This window comes from Medicago sativa, chromosome 7, assembly GCF_051527215.1.
Source record: "Medicago sativa cultivar Bolivia chromosome 7, Bolivia_mono, whole genome shotgun sequence".
In the NCBI taxonomy this organism is placed as follows: Eukaryota; Viridiplantae; Streptophyta; class Magnoliopsida; order Fabales; family Fabaceae; genus Medicago; species Medicago sativa.
The window spans coordinates 16,841,462-16,860,899 of NC_140755.1; the positions used below are offsets into that span (position 1 = coordinate 16,841,462).

At 40.7% G+C, this 19,438-nt stretch overlaps 2 protein-coding genes across 2 annotated transcripts; both read left to right on the plus strand.

Annotated features, from left to right (window-relative positions):
* The first annotated feature begins 4,595 nt into the window (after positions 1 to 4,595).
* LOC146904661 (uncharacterized) lies at positions 4,596 to 10,400 on the plus strand. The gene is made up of 3 exons (XM_085725661.1): positions 4,596 to 7,281; positions 7,660 to 7,793; positions 10,197 to 10,400. Exons 1-3 carry the CDS (start codon positions 4,840 to 4,842, stop codon positions 10,285 to 10,287), a joined length of 2,667 nt encoding a protein of 888 aa, XP_085581787.1. The 5' UTR covers positions 4,596 to 4,839; the 3' UTR covers positions 10,288 to 10,400.
* A 1,698-nt stretch (positions 10,401 to 12,098) lies between these two features.
* LOC146904662 (uncharacterized) lies at positions 12,099 to 15,281 on the plus strand. Its single transcript, XM_085724410.1, has 2 exons — positions 12,099 to 12,228; positions 12,553 to 15,281. The coding sequence occupies exon 2, from the start codon at positions 12,561 to 12,563 to the stop codon at positions 13,728 to 13,730; it is 1,170 nt and encodes a 389-aa protein (XP_085580536.1). The 5' UTR covers positions 12,099 to 12,228; positions 12,553 to 12,560; the 3' UTR covers positions 13,731 to 15,281.
* Positions 15,282 to 19,438: the final 4,157 nt, after the last annotated feature.

Consider the following 19,438-nt stretch of genomic DNA (forward strand, 5'->3'; position numbering starts at 1 on the left):
TTCTGATAATGATGACGTCAGCATCTGAAGTCCAGAAGCTGGATTTATTGCTTCTGAATAGTTGAATTAGTGGAAACGTTGGGAGTTACTTTTTAAAAGTAACTTCTGGCCCACTAACTTGGTAGTTACTCTGTGAACTTCTGACGTGGCCTGTATGTGTTGGTGTATAACTAAAAGGGCAATGATGATTTAATAGCTTTGAAAGTACTTTTCACGCGCCCCCAATTTGTCATTAATGTTATGTTTGTTTGTCTCTTTTGAATTGCAATCGTTTTTACTTTTAACACTTTGTCAATTCACACACTACTCACTCACAACAAACACTTTTGCTCTCAAACCTCTTGCGAAGTAAGCGCAAAAACCTTAGAACCCTAAATTCTCTAAATCTTCTTCAATCATCATCAAATGGCATCATCAAGCTCGCAACAAGAAGTTTCAGAATCTACTTCAAGCAAGCAAGGCGCATCAGGATCCGGGTCAGTCTACAAAGAAAAGACTATGGATATTCCATGGAAATCCTTAATCGTCCAAGTAGAATCGCCAGTGGACTTCGCTTTTCTTAAGAAGTACGAAGTGGACATGGAAGGATATGTAGAAACTCAGAAGCTGTCCGGATACTTCAAGATGCTAAATGGGCCAACTTATGTGAACTTGGTCAAAGATTTCTGGTTAAGAGCTGAAATCGTCAATGGAAAGCCTGTGAAGGTAGCAGGGAAACAAGCTGGGTCGAAGAAGAAAAAGATGGAGATAGAGTTGAATCCCACTTCCTTCAGTAGCCTTGAGATAAGGTCTGAAGTGATGGGTATTCCTGTAACCATCATAGAGGAGATAATTGCTAAAGCATGCAGAGTGGATGCAGAAGGAAGATTCCAAGAAATAGTAAAGACGGAAGATATCCTTCTGCAAAGCTATTGCAACTTGCTTCTGGGTGGGAATCCAAAAGCCAAGACATCAGAAATGAAGATTCACCACAGAATGTTGGTGAAGTTCTGCACTGATTGTTTCTTTCAGAGAGGTGGAGGATCTGATCAACCATATTTCCAACAGAAGCTAGCTATTTACTTCATGGCAACTCAGAACAAGATCAACTTCCCAAGATATGTCTTGGATCATCTCTGTTGGGCAATTAATGAAGGCACTATCAAAGGAAGAAAACAAGAACCCTATGGAAGATTATTGTCTGAAATCTTCCACCAAGGAGGAGTACTGAAGGTTCTGAAGAAATCAAGGGATGCATCTGACAAATGCTTCAAGGCCTCTACTGCTGAGAAGACTATAAGTAGCAGGACCTTGCATTCCATGCATTATTTTAAGACAGCCCCTAAAGATGAAAAATGGTTGGAAATAACTACAGCTGAATCTGAAATTATCAGGGATTTTCCTTCCATCGTTAAGAAGAGCAATCCTGAGATTTTAGCTAAATTTGTAGTTGAGTATGTCTTGGAGGAAGATGCAAGCTCTCAGGAGGTAACTACTCCTATTAAGACCAAAGGGAAGAAAGTTAAAGGAGTTACTGCGTCAGAAGCCACTGATAATAAGCCCAAGCAAAAGAAGGATGCTAAGAGAAAGAGAGGGAAAGCTGAAACAGTTTACTACAAGGAAAAACTGGATGAAGCTTTGGATGAGATAGAGGAAGAAGAGGCAGAGCCTAAGCTGAAAAGAAAGAAGGCTCCACTTGACAAGAAAAGCTCCATGGTTCAAGTGACTCTAGCCATGAAGAGAATGGCTAAGGAACATTCTGATGACTTTTTAGCAAATAGGCGAGAAGTGAAAGCCATGAAAGAACTTGAAAGAGAAGAGGAAGGAGAAAGGATGCTAATCGTGGATGAAGCTGATGCTGAAAATGTAGAGCAAGTTCAGAATCTTGGAACTTCAGAAGCAGTAGATAACTCAGCAATGTTATCTAAGGTACCTCAAGTTTCTCACACATCTTGTACCACATCCTCTATTCCTTCTGAAGACACTTCTTTTTTAGACCACCTAGAAAGTCATTATCTAGGTGAACTACCCCAATCTAGCTTTAACTCAACCTCAGGAAAAGCCTCTGAGACAACTCCAAAAGCAGCTGCTTCTGATAAAGTTGTTTCAGAAGACCCCCCACAACAAAAACCTTCACCAGAAAAAGCCTTTTCACCCCTACAACTTCATCACCCCCAACTGTTCCTGAACCATCTGTTCCTGAACAAGTCACTCCTCAAAAGACTGTTCCCGAACATACTGTTCCTGAACAACCAATTACTAAACCCACTCCTGAACCTGAATCCATACCAGAACCTGCATCTGAAACTGCCACTCCTGAACACATTGTTCCTGAGCCAACTCATGCTTCTATATCTTCTTCACCAGTACAAGTCATCAAGATCACCCACCATACTGGTGTATGTGATATGGACACAGACTCTGAGGATGATCAAGATGATCATGCCTCTAATATGGTAGTTGACCCCACTCCTGACCAACCATCAACTAGCCAATCCTTAACTACAAATGACCAATCATCATCAAACCTACCCATTGTACACTTAGCCCCTCCAAAACCCTCTAAACAACCTTCACCTCCCACCATTTTCCTGGATTCTCAAGTACTACAAGATGTGTGGGAAGATATTGCTTCTGAAGTTCTCAGACTGATAGCAGGTAGAAATGACTTGGGTCATACAATAAGCTATCAGAAGCAATGGAAGAGGATAAAAGAAAGGGTCGTCAACCTGATTTCAGCTTTGCATGATTCCTGCATTGAGGCTCAAGAGCAAGCCAAGCAGAAGCTGGAAGATTGGTTGAATGGAATAGAAGAGAATACTGGAGATGTTGAAGTTCTTGGTACTTGGGTGAAGAATCCACTCAGTATCAGAGGCAGAGAACCTGATGAATTCCTGCCTAAGGAGCTGCATCTGATTATTCCTTCTGAGATCCTGGAGAAGAATGATGCACCTAACCTGGCTCTAGCTCAGGAGAACAAGAAGCTCAAAGAAGAAAATGAAAGGCTTGAAACAGAGCTACTAGAGCAGAAGATGAAGATCTCTAAATTGGAAACTGATATGCAAGAAGCCAAGATCAGAGAAGACAACTACAAAAAGGAGATGGACAAGAAGTATGCTGATGTTCAAGAGCTTCTGAAGAAGATCTTAGAGAAATAAGCCAAACCCATAGTCGCATTTTTTTTCTCTATCTTTTTAAGCTTTTGATATTCTTGGTTCATCTTTGCTTCTGATTCAGCTTCTTTTCGCTTCTGATATTATAAGCTTCTGAATTCTTCTTGCTTCTGAATATCATTAACTGTTTATATCATGTGTGTTGTTATTTGCTTTGATAATAATGCTTGCTATGACCTGTTTATTTAATTTTTGAAGATGGTTAACTGATAACCGACAAAAATGTAGGTTATTGCCTTCAATTTTACCTCTAAACCAAGTTTCTTTTGAGTGATTGCATAACTTATTTCTCCTTATTTTCGTGTGTTTTTAATTGTTTTACTGTGCTGATCTCCTTTGCAATTTATTGCATGATTGTTGAACATTTGACTTGCTCCAAGGATGTTTGGTTATGTAGGAATGGAGACGGATAAAAGGTGAGTCAGAAGATAGCTTCAAAGTGGATGGATACATGTTTGGTTAAAGTTTGCTGATAGATTCTTGCTGGCCAACAGGCGCTAGGCGCCAGAACCACGTTTTTGAGGCGCCAGACACCTTAAAGAGGGCGCTAGGCGCCAGGAGAGCATTGCAGAGGCGCCAGCTCTCTGGAAGTGGGCGCTAGGCGCCCATGCAGCAGCGCAGCGCTGCGATTGTTCGTGATTTTCAAGCTGTGCACCGGCGCTAGGCGCCCTAGTCGGGTCCAAAGCGCCCCGTGTTGGGCCTGTTATGCTATAAATACGTTTTTAATCAGATTGAAAGCATCTTTTTATTATTATTGAGCGGAGAAACTTGTGACCTAGCAGAGAAAACAGAGAGGAGGCGGCTTACAACACCATTGAAGGAGATTTATCAAGAATCGTTCATGGATTGTTCTTGTAATTCTTCTTTAATCTCTTTCTCTTGTTTAATTGTTATGAGTAACTAAACCCTCCGTTGTTGGGGATGAGTAGACCTAGATGAATACTTTTGTCGTATGATTTGATTATGATTATTGATGAAACTTATTGAATCATTTTTCTTATCTCCATGCTTAATGCTTTTATTGATTGATCACCTTTAAATTGATTTATGGTTTATATTGTGAAACGGAAGTGGAATTTATAAATGCTTTGAGATAAGAAATTCTTGCCTTTGTAGTCTAGGAATAGATGCAAACCCTTGAAACCATTTGAGAATTCTTGTTCATTCATGCTTAATTCTAATCTTAAATTCACTAAGGAATTAGGGGTTATTTTAGGATTAAAGATTTTGTCACTAAGGAATTAGGGCAAGAATAAATTAGAGGATTCGGTAATGATTCGATAAGCCGATTCAATTGTCATATTCAATTTGTTAACTCAAGATAGTCATCTAGTGAAACTCATCCCTGACAATTTCATTATTATAAAGTTCAAACAATTTTACCTTGCTTAATTTTCATTATTGCTATCAAACCAATCTCATACCTTTTTGTTCAACTAAGTCACAAATATTATTCGACAGTATAACGCGATCCTCGAGTTCGACACTCGGTCTTACCGTTTTAAATTTACTACTTGCACGATTTCGTACACTTGCGAAAATCGCCATCAAGTTTTTGGCGCCGTTGCCGGGGATTGCCAAATCACTGTTGAATTTTATTTTCTTAATTGAAATTTTTTGCTCTGCAACAAAATTATTGTTTTTATTTTTGTTTTAATATTAGTACTCACTCATTGTCTAACCTTGTATGCGAGGCCAGCCCTCAGCTGAACTTACCTTTATTCCAGAAGTTGAAAAGTACTGCCGAGCAATCCGGAAAGAAACAAAACTCCGAAAACTTCGAGAAAAGGAAGGGACCAGCGGAGTAGAGGTTGACACGGACGAGCAGTTAGACGAAGAGATGGCGGAGGGACCAGGGCCACAGCCACAGCCCCAACCTGAAGAAAGACTTCTAGGAGACTATGGGGCCCGAGACAGAAACCGAAACAGGCTGACCATCACTAATCAGCCTGTGACGGTAAACAAGTTTGAGATCAATCCCGGTCTGTTGCGGGAGTTGAAGGAGAATCAGTATGCGGGGAAGTACAATGAAGATGCCAACAAGCACTTGAAGAGTTTCTTGATACTTTGTGAGACAGCTAAGGTACAAGGGCACTCTGAGGAAGCAAAAAGATTGAGACTGTTCCCGTTCACTTTAACTGATGATGCATATGAGTGGTTTGACTCCTTACCGGCTGGTAGCATAACAACTTGGAATGAGATGGAAGACAAGTTCTTGGAGCAATTCTTTCCTACAGCTCTATTTGTAAGAAGGCGACAAGACATTTCCAGTTTTCAACAGAAAGAGGGAGAGTCCTTGGGAGAAGCTTATAAAAGGTACAAGAAGTTAATCTCAGCATGTCCCGAGCACAACTTTGATACTACGGTTCAAATGCAGATGTTTTGTAATGGTCTACGTCTGGCTACTAGACAAGTTCTCGACACAGCTTCCGGTGGTTCCATCAATTTCAAAACCGCCTCTCAAATAATCAAAATCATTGAAGCTGTTGCACTTAATGAACAAATGGAGATGTATGATAGAACTGGTGGTACAAGGGGAGGACTCATAGATCTGAATCAACTTGAGCTCAAAAATGCTCAAAGCATACTAACTGGTAAGCAGATTCAAGATGCAGTAGCTGCTGAAGTGTCAAAGAAAATGGCAGCACTTAACTTAGCTCAACCCCAAGTGGCTCCGGTGAATCAATTGAACACTGTCAAATGTGATTGGTGTGCTGGCCCTCATTTCACTATGCATTGTGATGTGCCCATGGATGCAACCCAAGTGGAGATGGTGAACTACCTCAGCAGTCAAGGGAACCAATTTAGAAATAACCCTTTTGCAAATACATATAATCCAGGCTGGAGGAACCATCCAAATTTCTCGTGGAAAAATCAGCAAGGTGGTTCTCAAAATCAACAACAAGGGGGTTATCAAGGGGGTCCATCAAACCAAGCGCCAAAGAAGGCTGATTGGGAGTTAGCTATAGAAGCAATGGCATCCAACATGAATTCCTTAGCTCAAGAAACCAGAGAGGCTCAAAAGAATACAAGGGCTTCAATCAAAAATCTTGAAACTCAAGTTGGGAAAATTGCTCAACAACTCTCACAACGAGCTCCAGGAACCCTTCCAAGCAACACTGTCGTCAATCCAAGGGATCATGAAAATGTGAACATGGTTACCACAAGAAGCATGAAGAGGGATGAATCACTATCATCTCAAGCTAAACATGATGAAGGTGACTCATCTCCTGAATTAATTGAAGTGGAGGTTGAAGTGCGTGATGTTGTTGATACTCAGGTTGTCGAAGAGCCAGAAAAGAAAAAGAACGATGACCTCCCAAAGCCACAAATCAAGCTGCCTTATCCTCAAAGGTTGAAGAGAGAAAAAGATGAGAAGTGCTTTGCAAAATTCATCGAGATGTTCAAGAAGTTACAAATCAACATCCCATTTGCTGAAGCTCTCCAACAAATGCCTTCATATGCAAAATTCATGAAGGACATCCTTTCAAGGAAGAGAACAATTGATGATGAAGATGTGATGCTCACCGAGCAGTGTAGTGCGGTCTTACAAAGAAAAATACCAAGGAAACTAAAAGACCCCGGGAGTGTCACTATTCCTTGTACCATTGGGGATAGAACTTTCAAGAAAGCTTTGATTGATCTTGGAGCTAGTGTGAGCTTGATGCCGCTGTCCATCTACAAGAAACTTGGCATCGGAAGGGTAAGAGATACAAGGATGACATTGCAGTTTGCAGATAAGTCCTACAAATTTCCTTATGGCATAGTTGAAGATGTTCTTGTGAAGGTTGATAAATTCATCTTTCCGGTAGATTTTGTTGTTCTTGAGATGGAAGAAGATGATGACATCCCATTGATACTGGGACGTCCGTTCTTACAAACTGGAAGGTGTTTGATAGATATGGAAGATGGTACATTGACTTTGAAATTCTTTGATGAAGTGGTCAAGCTAAATGTACTCAAAGCTATGAAACATCCTGAAGAAAAGGAGAAATGCTATAGGGTAAATATGATCAAATCCTTTGTAAAAGAAAAATTACAAAAAGAAGTGCCAGCTTTACCACTTGAAAGAGTCTTGAGTTTACCACCAGAGGTTGCTGAAGAAAGTGAAGACCCCCATGAATGTGAAGTTCTAGCTATGTTAGAGGCCTGCCCATCCCACAACCGTCGCACCCCTACTAGGTGGGAGGAATTACATCCTCAAGAAGAAGTTGTGGAAAAATCAAAGAAAGAACCGGTAGTTGAACTCAAACAATTACCTCCTCACTTGAAGTATGTGTTCCTTGGTGAGAAAGAGAAGTACCCAGCTATCATAAGTGCTAGTTTGAGCAAACTTGAAGAAGAGAAACTATTAAGGGTGCTTAGAATGTACAAGGGAGCTCTAGGCTGGTCCATTGATGACTTGAAAGGCATAAGTCCTACGTTCTGCATGCATAAGATCTTGATGGAGGATAATTACAAGCCGGTGGTGCAACCACAACGAAGACTCAATCCAGCCATGAAGGAGGTAATCAGAAAAGAGGTTGTCAAGCTACTTGAAGCAGGTATCATCTATCCCATTTCAGACAGTTCGTGGGTTAGTCCTGTCCAAGTTGTTCCTAAAAAGGGCGGGACAACCGTGGTGATGAATGAGAAGAATGAGTTGATCCCAACTCGCACAGTCACTGGGTGGAGAGTATGCATAGACTACAGAAGGCTGAACACTGCAACCAGGAAGGATCACTTCCCACTACCTTTCATTGATCAGATGCTTGAGAGGTTGGCGGGTCATGAGTACTACTGCTTCTTGGACGGTTACTCCGGTTACAACCAGATTGCTGTAGCACCAGAGGACCAGGAGAAAACTGCTTTCACATGTCCTTATGGGATATTTGCTTACAGGAGGATGCCATTTGGGCTATGCAATTCCCCTGCCACGTTTCAAAGGTGTGTTATGTCCATATTCTCCGATATGCTTGAAAAACATATCGAAGTTTTTATGGACGATTTCTCTGTCTTTGGCTCTTCTTTTGATAATTGTTTGCATAATTTATCTCTTGTATTGGAAAGATGTCAAAAAACTAATTTAGTCCTAAACTGGGAAAAATGCCATTTCATGGTGAGAGAGGGAATTGTTTTGGGTCACCGAATCTCTCACAAGGGGATAGAGGTTGACCAAGCTAAAATTGAAGTAATTGAAAAACTTCCTCCTCCCACTAATGAGAAAGGCATTCGAAGCTTTTTAGGCCATGCAGGTTTTTATAGGAGGTTTATCAAAGATTTTTCAAAAATAGCAAAACCCCTTACTAACCTGCTTGTCAAAGACATTCCTTTCCAATTCAATGATGAGTGTCTGAATGCTTTTAATACTTTGAAGCAAAAATTGATCACTGCCCCTATTGTCATTGCACCTGATTGGTCACTACCTTTTGAAATTATGTGTGATGCAAGTGACATAGCTGTTGGGGCAGTACTTGGTCAAAGAAAAGATAAGTTGTTGCATGTTATCTATTATGCCAGCCATGTTTTGAATCCAGCACAACTTAACTATGCTACCACTGAAAAAGAACTTCTGGCTGTTGTTTATGCTTTTGATAAATTTAGATCTTACTTGTTAGGGTCTAAAGTCATTGTTTACACTGATCATGCTGCACTAAGGTATTTGTTTTCTAAGCAGGAATCTAAGCCAAGGCTTCTTAGGTGGATACTGTTATTGCAGGAATTTGACTTAGAAATCCGTGACAAGAAAGGATCGGAAAACACGGTAGCTGACCATCTTTCTCGCCTGGAGAAGATGGATGAAACAGAGGAGGAGAGGCCTATCAAGGACCTCTTTGCTGATGAACACATCTTAGCTTTTACGATGGTGCCGTGGTTCGCGGACTATGCGAACTACATGGTGGGTAAGATTATTCCTCTTGACTTTAACTCCCAACAACGAAAGAAATTCCTACATGACTGCAAGTCATATGTGTGGGATGAACCATTTTTGTACAAAAGGGGGGTCGATGGTTTGTTAAGAAGGTGTGTCCCCGAAGATGAACAAGAAAAGGTGTTGTGGCACTGTCATGACTCCAGCTATGGGGGACATTTTAGTGGGGATAGGACTGCTGCAAAAGTCCTTCAATCAGGCCTGTTCTGGCCTACTCTTTTTAAAGATGCCTTCACCTATGTTAAGAAATGTGACCGCTGCCAACGCACAGGAAATATTTCAAAAAGAAACGAGATGCCACAAAACCCCGTGTTAGAAGTGGAGATCTTTGATGTATGGGGAATTGATTTCATGGGACCATTCCCATCCTCATGCTCAAAGATGTACATTTTGGTGGTAGTGGATTACGTTTCTAAGTGGGTAGAAGCAATTGCCACACAAACCAATGATGCTCAAGTAGTGGTTGCCTTTCTTAAGAAAAATATTTTTTCACGCTTTGGGGTACCTAGAGCGCTAATTAGTGATGAAGGCACCCACTTCCTCAATCGAAAGATGGAGGCGTTGTTGAAAAAGTACAATGTGCATCATCGGATTGCCACACCTTACCACCCTCAGACAAGTGGCCAAGTAGAAGTGTCAAATAGGCAAATCAAGCAAATCCTTGAAAAAACTGTGAACTCGTCCCGAAAGGATTGGTCACTTAAGCTTGATGATGCCTTGTGGGCATACAGGACCGCATTCAAAACTCCTATAGGTATGTCTCCTTTTCAAATTATTTATGGAAAATCTTGTCACTTACCATTGGAACTAGAACATAAAGCATTATGGGCCACCAAATTCCTAAATTTTGATCTGTCTAAAGCGGGTGAATCTAGAATTCTTCAACTTCATGAGTCGGACGAGTTCCGGAATTTCGCCTATGAAAATGCCAAAATTTTTAAAGAAAAAACAAAGAAATGGCATGACAAAAAGATCCAAAATAGGGAATTTCGGGAAGGGCAACTAGTTCTACTTTTCAATTCCAGGTTGAGATTGTTTCCCGGAAAGTTGAAATCAAGGTGGTCTGGTCCATTCAAAGTTTCAAAAGTTTTCCCATATGGTGCTGTTGAAGTGAAGGATCCAGACTCAGAAAGAACATTCAAGGTGAATGGACAAAGACTCAAACCATACTATGGGGGAGAGTCTGAGCGTCCAACCGAGTCCATCACATTGCAAACCATTTAAAAAATGGTGCGTCAAGCTTAGGACGGTAAACCAGCGCTTGATGGGAGGCAACCCATCTGAGGGAGTTATCTTTTTCCTTGTTTTTGTTTTGTTTTTTTTTATTCTTGTTGAGTTAAAAAAAAAAATTGTGTTTTGAGTCAAGTCTTTGTTGAGTCGAGTCTTTGTCTATATAAAAAAAAAAAAAAGAAAAAAAAATCTTTTGAGTCAAGTTTAGTTAAATTATGCAAGTGTCGATGATGTTGCACCCTTGGTTGCTACTCAGTTGTAACAATGCCTGTTGAAGTGCATGAATTTCATAACCTTTCCATTTAAAAAAAAAAGAAAAAAAAATGAAAAATATTCATTAAAATTGTTTTTGTCTCAGAGAGCTGTTTTTACCATCAAGACAGAGGGCTAGCTTACTTCTAAAGTTCAAGAGCATTACTATGGGGCTTGCTGCGGAAGATGCTCATCAGAATCACCACTACTTTTCTCTATAGCATAACTGGTGAGGAATTTGAGCCAAATACTTTCCATTTTATTTACCATATTTCTTTCATTTGTGAGTATCCATGTTTCAATGTTATTTTCCTCGAGTTTGCATTAGTTCTCTACAGTCTATTGGTCGTATTGTCATACACACGAGGCACTTGTTTGGTACTCTGAGCCTTTTCAAGCCACCCTGATTATTATGATTATCCTTTGCTAACCCCTTTGAGCCTCCATGCAAAAATTCTTTGTTGTTTTCGTGACAAACCGTGTCACAAGTTTTAAACCCAAAATGTTACATTTGTTTAATTTCTTTGGAGTTAGATAGAACCATAGGTACTTGGTATTGAGTTTAAAACTAAGTTTGGGGTTGCCTTTGAAATTAGCAACGTTGTAAGTTTAGGGTGAGGTACTAGTAAAACTTGGTAAACAAAAAAAAAAAATATGAAAAATGGTAGACTTAAAAAAAAAAAAAGGGGGTCTACAGAAGAAAAAAAAAAATTTAGAAAAATAAGAGCCAAGGAATCAAAAAATAAAATAAATTGGTCTCTTAAAAAAAAAAAATGTAGATAATGAATAAGCAGTTTTACTAGTTCCCATGTTGTTTTGGCAAAGAGATTGAAGGTTGGAAGTACTTTAATTTTTAGGGATCCATAGTGTGTATCTAACTCCAATTCTTTTGTTTAGTCCACTTTCCCAAATTTATCCACCCTTAACCCAAGCCACGTTACAACCCTGAAAGACCTCTAAAGTGTGTGTGATGGTACTTGACTTTGAAGGATTGTTTAGAATTTTTTCAAGTTCATAGGAAAATGCATTAACATGTTGAGTTGAGCGGGCAAATGCGATATGACCAGCCCCACTGGCTTTGAGAATTGGTGAGGAAGAGAATAGGGAAAAGAGTGTGGTTGAAAGAATAAGCTATCTTCTCTAAGTCTGCCCCGCTTGAGCGAAAGTGGTAAGCTAGTCAACGTCTGAGGTGGGACAAACAAGGATTTGAGCACCCTCTCGGAAAGGTAAGTAAATTTTTCATATTTGTGCAAACTTTGACTTTTTAGCTATTCTGTTACTCGAGGACAAGCAACATAGTAAGTTTGGGGTTGCGATTACTCGTCATTTTCATAATAGTTTGTTAGTTTTAGACTTTGTTTTAATTAATTTTCTTCGTTTTTCTTGTTTTAAGTTTGTAGTCATTTTCTTTAAAAAAAAAAAAAAAAAAAAAAAAAAAAAAAAATTGAAGTTGCGTTGCAACTTTTCATTGTGTTTATTATTTGTTTTTTTTACTTTTCTTTAAAAAAAAAAAAAAAAAAAAAAGTATATTATAAACAAAACCGAAAAAAATCGATGCCCATTCTTTCCCTGTTCTCTTTTCACGCAAAACAACAGGGGCTTCTTTCTCTTGCATCAATTGCATAAGTCCTTCTCTTCACTGAATCCCCACCTTTCTTTTGTTAAGTTTTCTAAACTCCACAAGTAAGTTTCTTCAACTCTTTGATTTCAATTTGAATGTGAAATTGCTTGATGTAATTTGCTGTCACTTTAATTTGAATGTTAATTTGCTGCTTGTGGTTTTTATTTTTGGTTTAATTTATGAGATTGAATGCTTGGTATTAGTTGTTATAATTTTCATGATGCCCTCTAGGTGTTTGATATTTTTCCTGATACAAAGGAACACTAGTTTGAAGGTTATTTGTCTAACTAAGTTGATAATGACTGAGAATTGGGTTCTAACTCACCTTGTGAAGAAGCTACTGACCTGTTTGTGTGAAACAACATTTATTCTACCTTGTTTTGTAGATTATCCCATGTCTCGAACAGGAAGAGGTAAAACTGCCACATCGGTGCCAAAATTCGATGCCAAAAAGTTTCTCTCTGTAGAATGTGAAAGCAGAAAGGGGTTACTTGCTCGTCGGAGTATCATTCATGAAAGGGTGCTCTCGATACCCGGAGATGATATGCCTCCAATCCCTATTCAGATTGAGAAGAGAGGTTGGGAGTACTTAGTGACATATCCAGGAGAAAAGGAGGCATATGCTGAGTTAGTCGTTGAGTTCTACTGCAACGCGTATTGTCCACAGAAAGATAAGCAAAAAGGGATAAGTTTTGTGAGAGGGAAACACATTTCTTTTGATGCTGACACTATTAATTCCCTGTTGAAAAGCAAGTTACCCAAAACTAGGGATGAATGGCCAGCCTTCAAAAAAAATGTCAACACTGTTAGCCTCTTGAAGGAGTTATGTAAGGATGGAACTTACTGGATGTTGGATTCAACCGGAAAGCCCAAAAAGTTTCCCTCTTCGTCGCTTGTGCCTTTACCAAAAATTTGGTCAGCATATATTGGGTCCAATCTAGTTCCATGCTCGAATGTTTCAGATATTAAAGTGGAGAAAGCTGCCCTCATTTCAGCAATTATGACCGGGAAAGTAATTGATGTCGGGAAAATTATTCATGCTCAGATTCAAAACATCGCCAACTCGGCCACAAATGCGTTGGCATTCCCTCGGTTGATCACCCTGTTATGTGAAAAGGCCAAGGTTGACATGAAATCTCTCCCTCCTTTGAAGAAACATACTGTTATTGATTGGAACTATGTCCGCAAGTACTGTGGGGTGGATGACGATGACGATGTTGATGAGCCAAAAGGGAAAAGGGTTCGATGGCAGTCAGGTGTAGAGAGCTCCCACCGATCAGCCCAAACCACTCAAAGTCGTGAGGAGAGAATTGATGTTTTAGAAGGAAATGTGCAAGCCCTTCGTAGAGCTGGTCAAATCCAATATGAAGATGTCATGAAGGCGCTAGGGGTAATAGGTAAGAGCTTGAAGGTAACTATTCCAGAAGCACGAACATCAGAGGAGTTAGATCAACTTGTTGGTTGGGTCCCTATGCCGGTGCAATCATCAGATGAAATTCAAACTGAAGAGGTTGGTGGAGAGTCCGGAGAAGGAAGTGACCGGGAAGAGTTCAGTGAGGACTAGTTATCTTCACCGGGAGAGAGAAGCACATGAGTTACTTTCATCAATTAATTTCATCTCTGCTTAACTCTTTATCTTTTATTTTCCTGTTTAGAACTTGCAATTAGTGCACTTATTTTCTATGTCATTAGGAGTTATAGGTCAAAGTAGTTTCTGTCAGTTCTCATTTGTAGCAATTATCTTTTGAATTAAGTATTTTGTTCAGGTTGAGTTAGGATCCGATGATGACTTTTATGGTGAATTAGTAGGCTCTGTTAGTCCCCCTACGACGCAGCCTTGTGAAAAATCCCATTTGGTAATTACATGAAGTTGCAACTTTAGTGAGAGTGGAAATTTGCATAGTAAGGAATAACAAGAATCATGTTGGTGAATATAAGTCTGAAATGCACATAGAGTAGCATAAATTAGTGTGGGAAGCACAACGAAACAAAAATTCCCATCTAGCTTATGTGAAAGAAAATGGTCATTTGATTCATATGTTTAGTGGCATGATTAGGGTTATTCATTGTGATGTTTTTTTACACAGGAGCAAGAAGAAAGTGATCTGCACACACACACACACCATATACCTATGTGGGGAATGATCCAAGCTGTTTCGTCAGGGGATGACTTAGATGTCTGCTTTAGTAACCATACCTGAGGAAATCCCACTAAAAAAAAAAAAAAATTCAATGTCTGCCGTCTTCATATTATGCTAGGAATTAGGAACTGACAGTCAATGCTTTTCATTTGCATCACTCGAGGTCGAGCAATGTTTAAGTTTGGGGTTGTGATAACCGACAAAAATGTAGGTTATTGCCTTCAATTTTACCTCTAAACCAAGTTTCTTTTGAGTGATTGCATAACTTATTTCTCCTTATTTTCGTGTGTTTTTAATTGTTTTACTGTGCTGATCTCCTTTGCAATTTATTGCATGATTGTTGAACATTTGACTTGCTCCAAGGATGTTTGGTTATGTAGGAATGGAGACGGATAAAAGGTGAGTCAGAAGATAGCTTCAAAGTGGATGGATACATGTTTGGTTAAAGTTTGCTGATAGATTCTTGCTGGCCAACAGGCGCTAGGCGCCAGAACCACGTTTTTGAGGCGCCAGACACCTTAAAGAGGGCGCTAGGCGCCAGGAGAGCATTGCAGAGGCGCCAGCTCTCTGGAAGTGGGCGCTAGGCGCCCATGCAGCAGCGCAGCGCTGCGATTGTTCGTGATTTTCAAGCTGTGCACCGGCGCTAGGCGCCCTAGTCGGGTCCAAAGCGCCCCGTGTTGGGCCTGTTATGCTATAAATACGTTTTTAATCAGATTGAAAGCATCTTTTTATTATTATTGAGCGGAGAAACTTGTGACCTAGCAGAGAAAACAGAGAGGAGGCGGCTTACAACACCATTGAAGGAGATTTATCAAGAATCGTTCATGGATTGTTCTTGTAATTCTTCTTTAATCTCTTTCTCTTGTTTAATTGTTATGAGTAACTAAACCCTCCGTTGTTGGGGATGAGTAGACCTAGATGAATACTTTTGTCGTATGATTTGATTATGATTATTGATGAAACTTATTGAATCATTTTTCTTATCTCCATGCTTAATGCTTTTATTGATTGATCACCTTTAAATTGATTTATGGTTTATATTGTGAAACGGAAGTGGAATTTATAAATGCTTTGAGATAAGAAATTCTTGCCTTTGTAGTCTAGGAATAGATGCAAACCCTTGAAACCATTTGAGAATTCTTGTTCATTCATGCTTAATTCTAATCTTAAATTCACTAAGGAATTAGGGGTTATTTTAGGATTAAAGATTTTGTCACTAAGGAATTAGGGCAAGAATAAATTAGAGGATTCGGTAATGATTCGATAAGCCGATTCAATTGTCATATTCAATTTGTTAACTCAAGATAGTCATCTAGTGAAACTCATCCCTGACAATTTCATTATTATAAAGTTCAAACAATTTTACCTTGCTTAATTTTCATTATTGCTATCAAACCAATCTCATACCTTTTTGTTCAACTAAGTCACAAATATTATTCGACAGTATAACGCGATCCTCGAGTTCGACACTCGGTCTTACCGTTTTAAATTTACTACTTGCACGATTTCGTACACTTGCGAAAATCGCCATCATTAACATGCTTTAAATTTATTTGAATTATGCTCTGAACCTTTAATCTTATGTTTTTCTCATCTCTTCTTTTTGTTTATGTCTTTTTGCTAATGACAAAAGGGGGAGTATATGTGATAGTATTTAAAGGCTCTGAGCCCCATTAATTAATATTTGAAAATTTTGAAAATTTCTATCCTTTTTTGTTTTTAACCTTAAAACGGTGTATCAAAAAGGGGGAGTATCAAACTTCAAATAAAAATTAATTGAACCATTCTTCTTATCTATAAGTCAATTCTTTTAATTTTTTTTTTAAGCTCTGATATTATTGTGTGAAAAATGAATTTAATTAACCTGGATAGAACATAGGGGGAGCTTACAAACCTCACCTTAAAGACTATCAGACTCAAGGGGAGTTAAAGCTTACAAACCTCAGACTCTGAGCTTACAAACCTCAGAAACCCCAAAGTCAACTCGTTAATTAAATTAACAACAATTGAAAATTTTTAAATACTATTGTTTGTCATCATCAAAAAGGGGGAGATTGTTGGAACAAAATGTGTTTAACAATGAACCTCAAAGAGTTTTGATGATAACAAGGTATTAAAAATTGTAAATTGGACTAGCTAATATTTGTTCAAGTGTACAGGACCACAGTTAAAAAGTTACATCATTAATTGGTTCTGAATGAGCAAATAAAGAGCAAAAGAAAATGAAGCTTAGACGATTCTGAAGGCAATACGCTCCTGAAAGTGGAAAGCGCTCCTGAAGTCAAGCTGCTCCTGAAGATAGTAAAAGCCCTCCTGAAGAAATAGTGCTCCTGAAGAATAGTGCTCCTGAAGACAAGAGGTCCAGAAGCCACATTATCAGAAGCTGCATCATCAGAAGCTGAAGAAGCTGCACCATCAGAAGCTGCAGAAGCTGCATCATCAGAAGCTGCCTCATCAGAAGTCATTTCACCAGAAGCTGAAGATCAACTGAATTTGCAAAAGATTCAAAGATTGAAGAATCTACATTGCAAAAGCTGTCTATTGGATTCGAAAACATAGCAGAAAATTAGTGGAACATTGCAATGGTCATTTCAAAGGTGTTTGAAGGCATGTGCTTGCAATTTGGACGAAAGCGTTGACATTGTACTATTGTACGAACTGTACAACCACCTTCTCCACTACTCTGTTTTGTGTCCACGCTACAAGACAAGAAAACAGCTCCAGAATACGGATTGTGGAAGGAACCAATATAATTGATTTGTGTCGTTCTTCTTCTCTCTCTGTTTTATTCCGCTGCATTTAGATTCTGATTATCACTTCAGAAGTTGTCTCACTTAGCTTCTGATCAGTGTGTTCAGTTTTTAGGAGAAACGAAGAATTTTTCAAAACACAATTCAACCCCCCCCCCCTTCTTGTGTTTTTCTCACCTTCAGAACTCTTTCTTCCTCTAAAACCCTCACTCTCTGATCTCTACTGACTTGAGCGTCGGAGTGCCTGCAGGTACACACCCCCCATCCGCTCCAAGAAGCATCCTGACGTATTCCACCACCGTCACAACCGCCGCATTCAAAGCACTGACAGCCACCTTCTGATCAGGTGCGATCAGTGGCGCCGTCTGTGGGAAATACATAAGCTCCCCCGTTTTTATAATCCTAAAAACCAAAGCTTTCCATAAAATACCATGGCTGCCAACGGTGCCAAATCCCAGCTACGAAGTGAAGTGCGCATCCCTCAACGGGATGGCATGACATCCTCACCTTCGCCTGTGGATACACCCAGGGAGGAACCAACTCAAATAGTTCCTCTCCAGCAAGTGCCTCTGCAAGGTCCCAATCGACCTACAGAGATAACGGAAGATGCAACACCAACCGGCGTACTCATCGGTAACCTGATCCGCACGGTTCAACGACATACATCGTTAATCGAGGAACAGAACCGCCAACTGATGGATCTGGAGCAAGCACGTCCAACCATTCAAACCTGGCGATCTCTCTCCCCAACACGTAACAGAAGAGGAGGGGGCCCTAGTCGGTCACGTTCCAGATCCCCCCGACATTCGGTGAGCATCGGATCTCCATCCTACACCAGGAGATCAACAAGGAGATCTCCCCGACGGTCTCCACCTAGGAGATCTCTTCCAAGACGGTCTCCACCCAGGAGATCCCCTCCACGAAGGGCCCCGTCAAGAAGATCCCCACTGCGCCAAACTCCACCCAAGAGGTCTCCACCCAGGCGCAACGGGCGTTCACGGTCACCTTCCAGTTCGTTGGACACTCGCGATACCCGCACAGATCGTAGCGCCGAACATCGAAGCAGTTCTCACTTACCGATCGGTGCGTGGCACCGTCAATTGCAAGCTCTTCGTCACCACCTTGAGACGAGGAGCGGTCACGTGGTTCAAGAATTTGAGGAGAAACTCCATAGACTCTTGGAGTGACCTCTGCAACGAGTTCACCACCCATTTCACCGCGTCAAGGACGCAACCAAAAACAGTGGCTTCCCTCGAAGCCATCGTCCAAGGAAGAAGCGAACCTCTCCAAGACTACATCGAGAGGTTCAACAAAGAAGCCATCCAGGTCCGAGGCGCAAATGAGATTATGAAGCTGTATCTCGTTGCCAAAGGCCTACGTGATGAGACAGACGTGAAGAAAGCTGTCCTCCTGGATCGTCCAAGGACTCTCAACGAGTTCCTAGCGATTGCTAAGATCTACATTGCCTACGAAGAAGCTTTGTACGCGGATAGCCTCAACAAGGTCAGGAAGGAGGAACCTGCTGCTGAATCCTCCAAAAAGCCCTTCCACGAGAAAAAGAAGGAAGGCAAAGCTGCTCGCGAAAGCAAGAGGCCAAGCGGTCACTTCTCCGAGTAAACTCCATTGGCTATGTCAAGGGAGCAAATCCTCACCGAGATCGTCGTGGCCGATCTAGCAGAAGTTGGCATTAAGCCACCAAAGGCTCCATCTCAGGATAGGAAGGGAATCGACAAAACAAAATATTGCCGGTTCCACAAATGCCACGGACACACCACTGACGAAGGCATCCATCTGCAGGACGCCATCGAGCTCCTCATACAGAGGGGGCGGCTCAAACAGTACGTGAAAAATCCAGAAGCCGAAAGGAAAGCCGTCGAGTTCATTGGTGACGGGTCTGAGCACGGAAGAACCATCGCCATGTCCGTGGAACAGCTCGGTGATTTCCCTGACAACATGGAAATCACCCCCTATTCATGCACCTGGGAACAGTTCCCCACCGCCAACATCATCACCGGAGGAACGCTGAACATCTCCATGGGCAGCATGAAGAGGAAATTTGAAGACCTCATGAGCGTCAATACCATGGCTCCCTCCAATCGAGGAGGAAGGCCACCTTTGGCGTTCTATGACTCCAAACTACCTGGTGGAGCTTCAAATTCTGCCATTCCTTTGCTCGTGCGAGCATCGATGGCCAACACAGATGTCCGACGAGTCCTGATAGACACAGGGGCCTCATGTTACATCATGTACACCAGCCTGTTCAAAACTCTCCAACTAACAGAGAAAAACCTTTCTCCTTACGTTGGGGATGAACTCTACGGCTTCAACGGATCATCCACCCAACCATGGGGGTACGTGGAGCTACTGGTCTCTTTCGGCGA

Bases quoted from the DNA above. Each gene is read 5' to 3' on its own strand.
- LOC146904661 (XM_085725661.1), top strand. From the start codon at position 4,840: ATGCGAGGCCAGCCCTCAGCTGAACTTACCTTTATTCCAGAAGTTGAA. The intron at 7,282-7,659 runs GTTCTAGCTATG...GCCATGAAGGAG, and splicing joins AAGACCCCCATGAATGTGAA to GTAATCAGAAAAGAGGTTGT. The intron at 7,794-10,196 runs GTTGATCCCAAC...AGACTCAGAAAG, and splicing joins GTGATGAATGAGAAGAATGA to AACATTCAAGGTGAATGGAC.
- LOC146904662 (XM_085724410.1), top strand. From the start codon at position 12,561: ATGTCTCGAACAGGAAGAGGTAAAACTGCCACATCGGTGCCAAAATTC.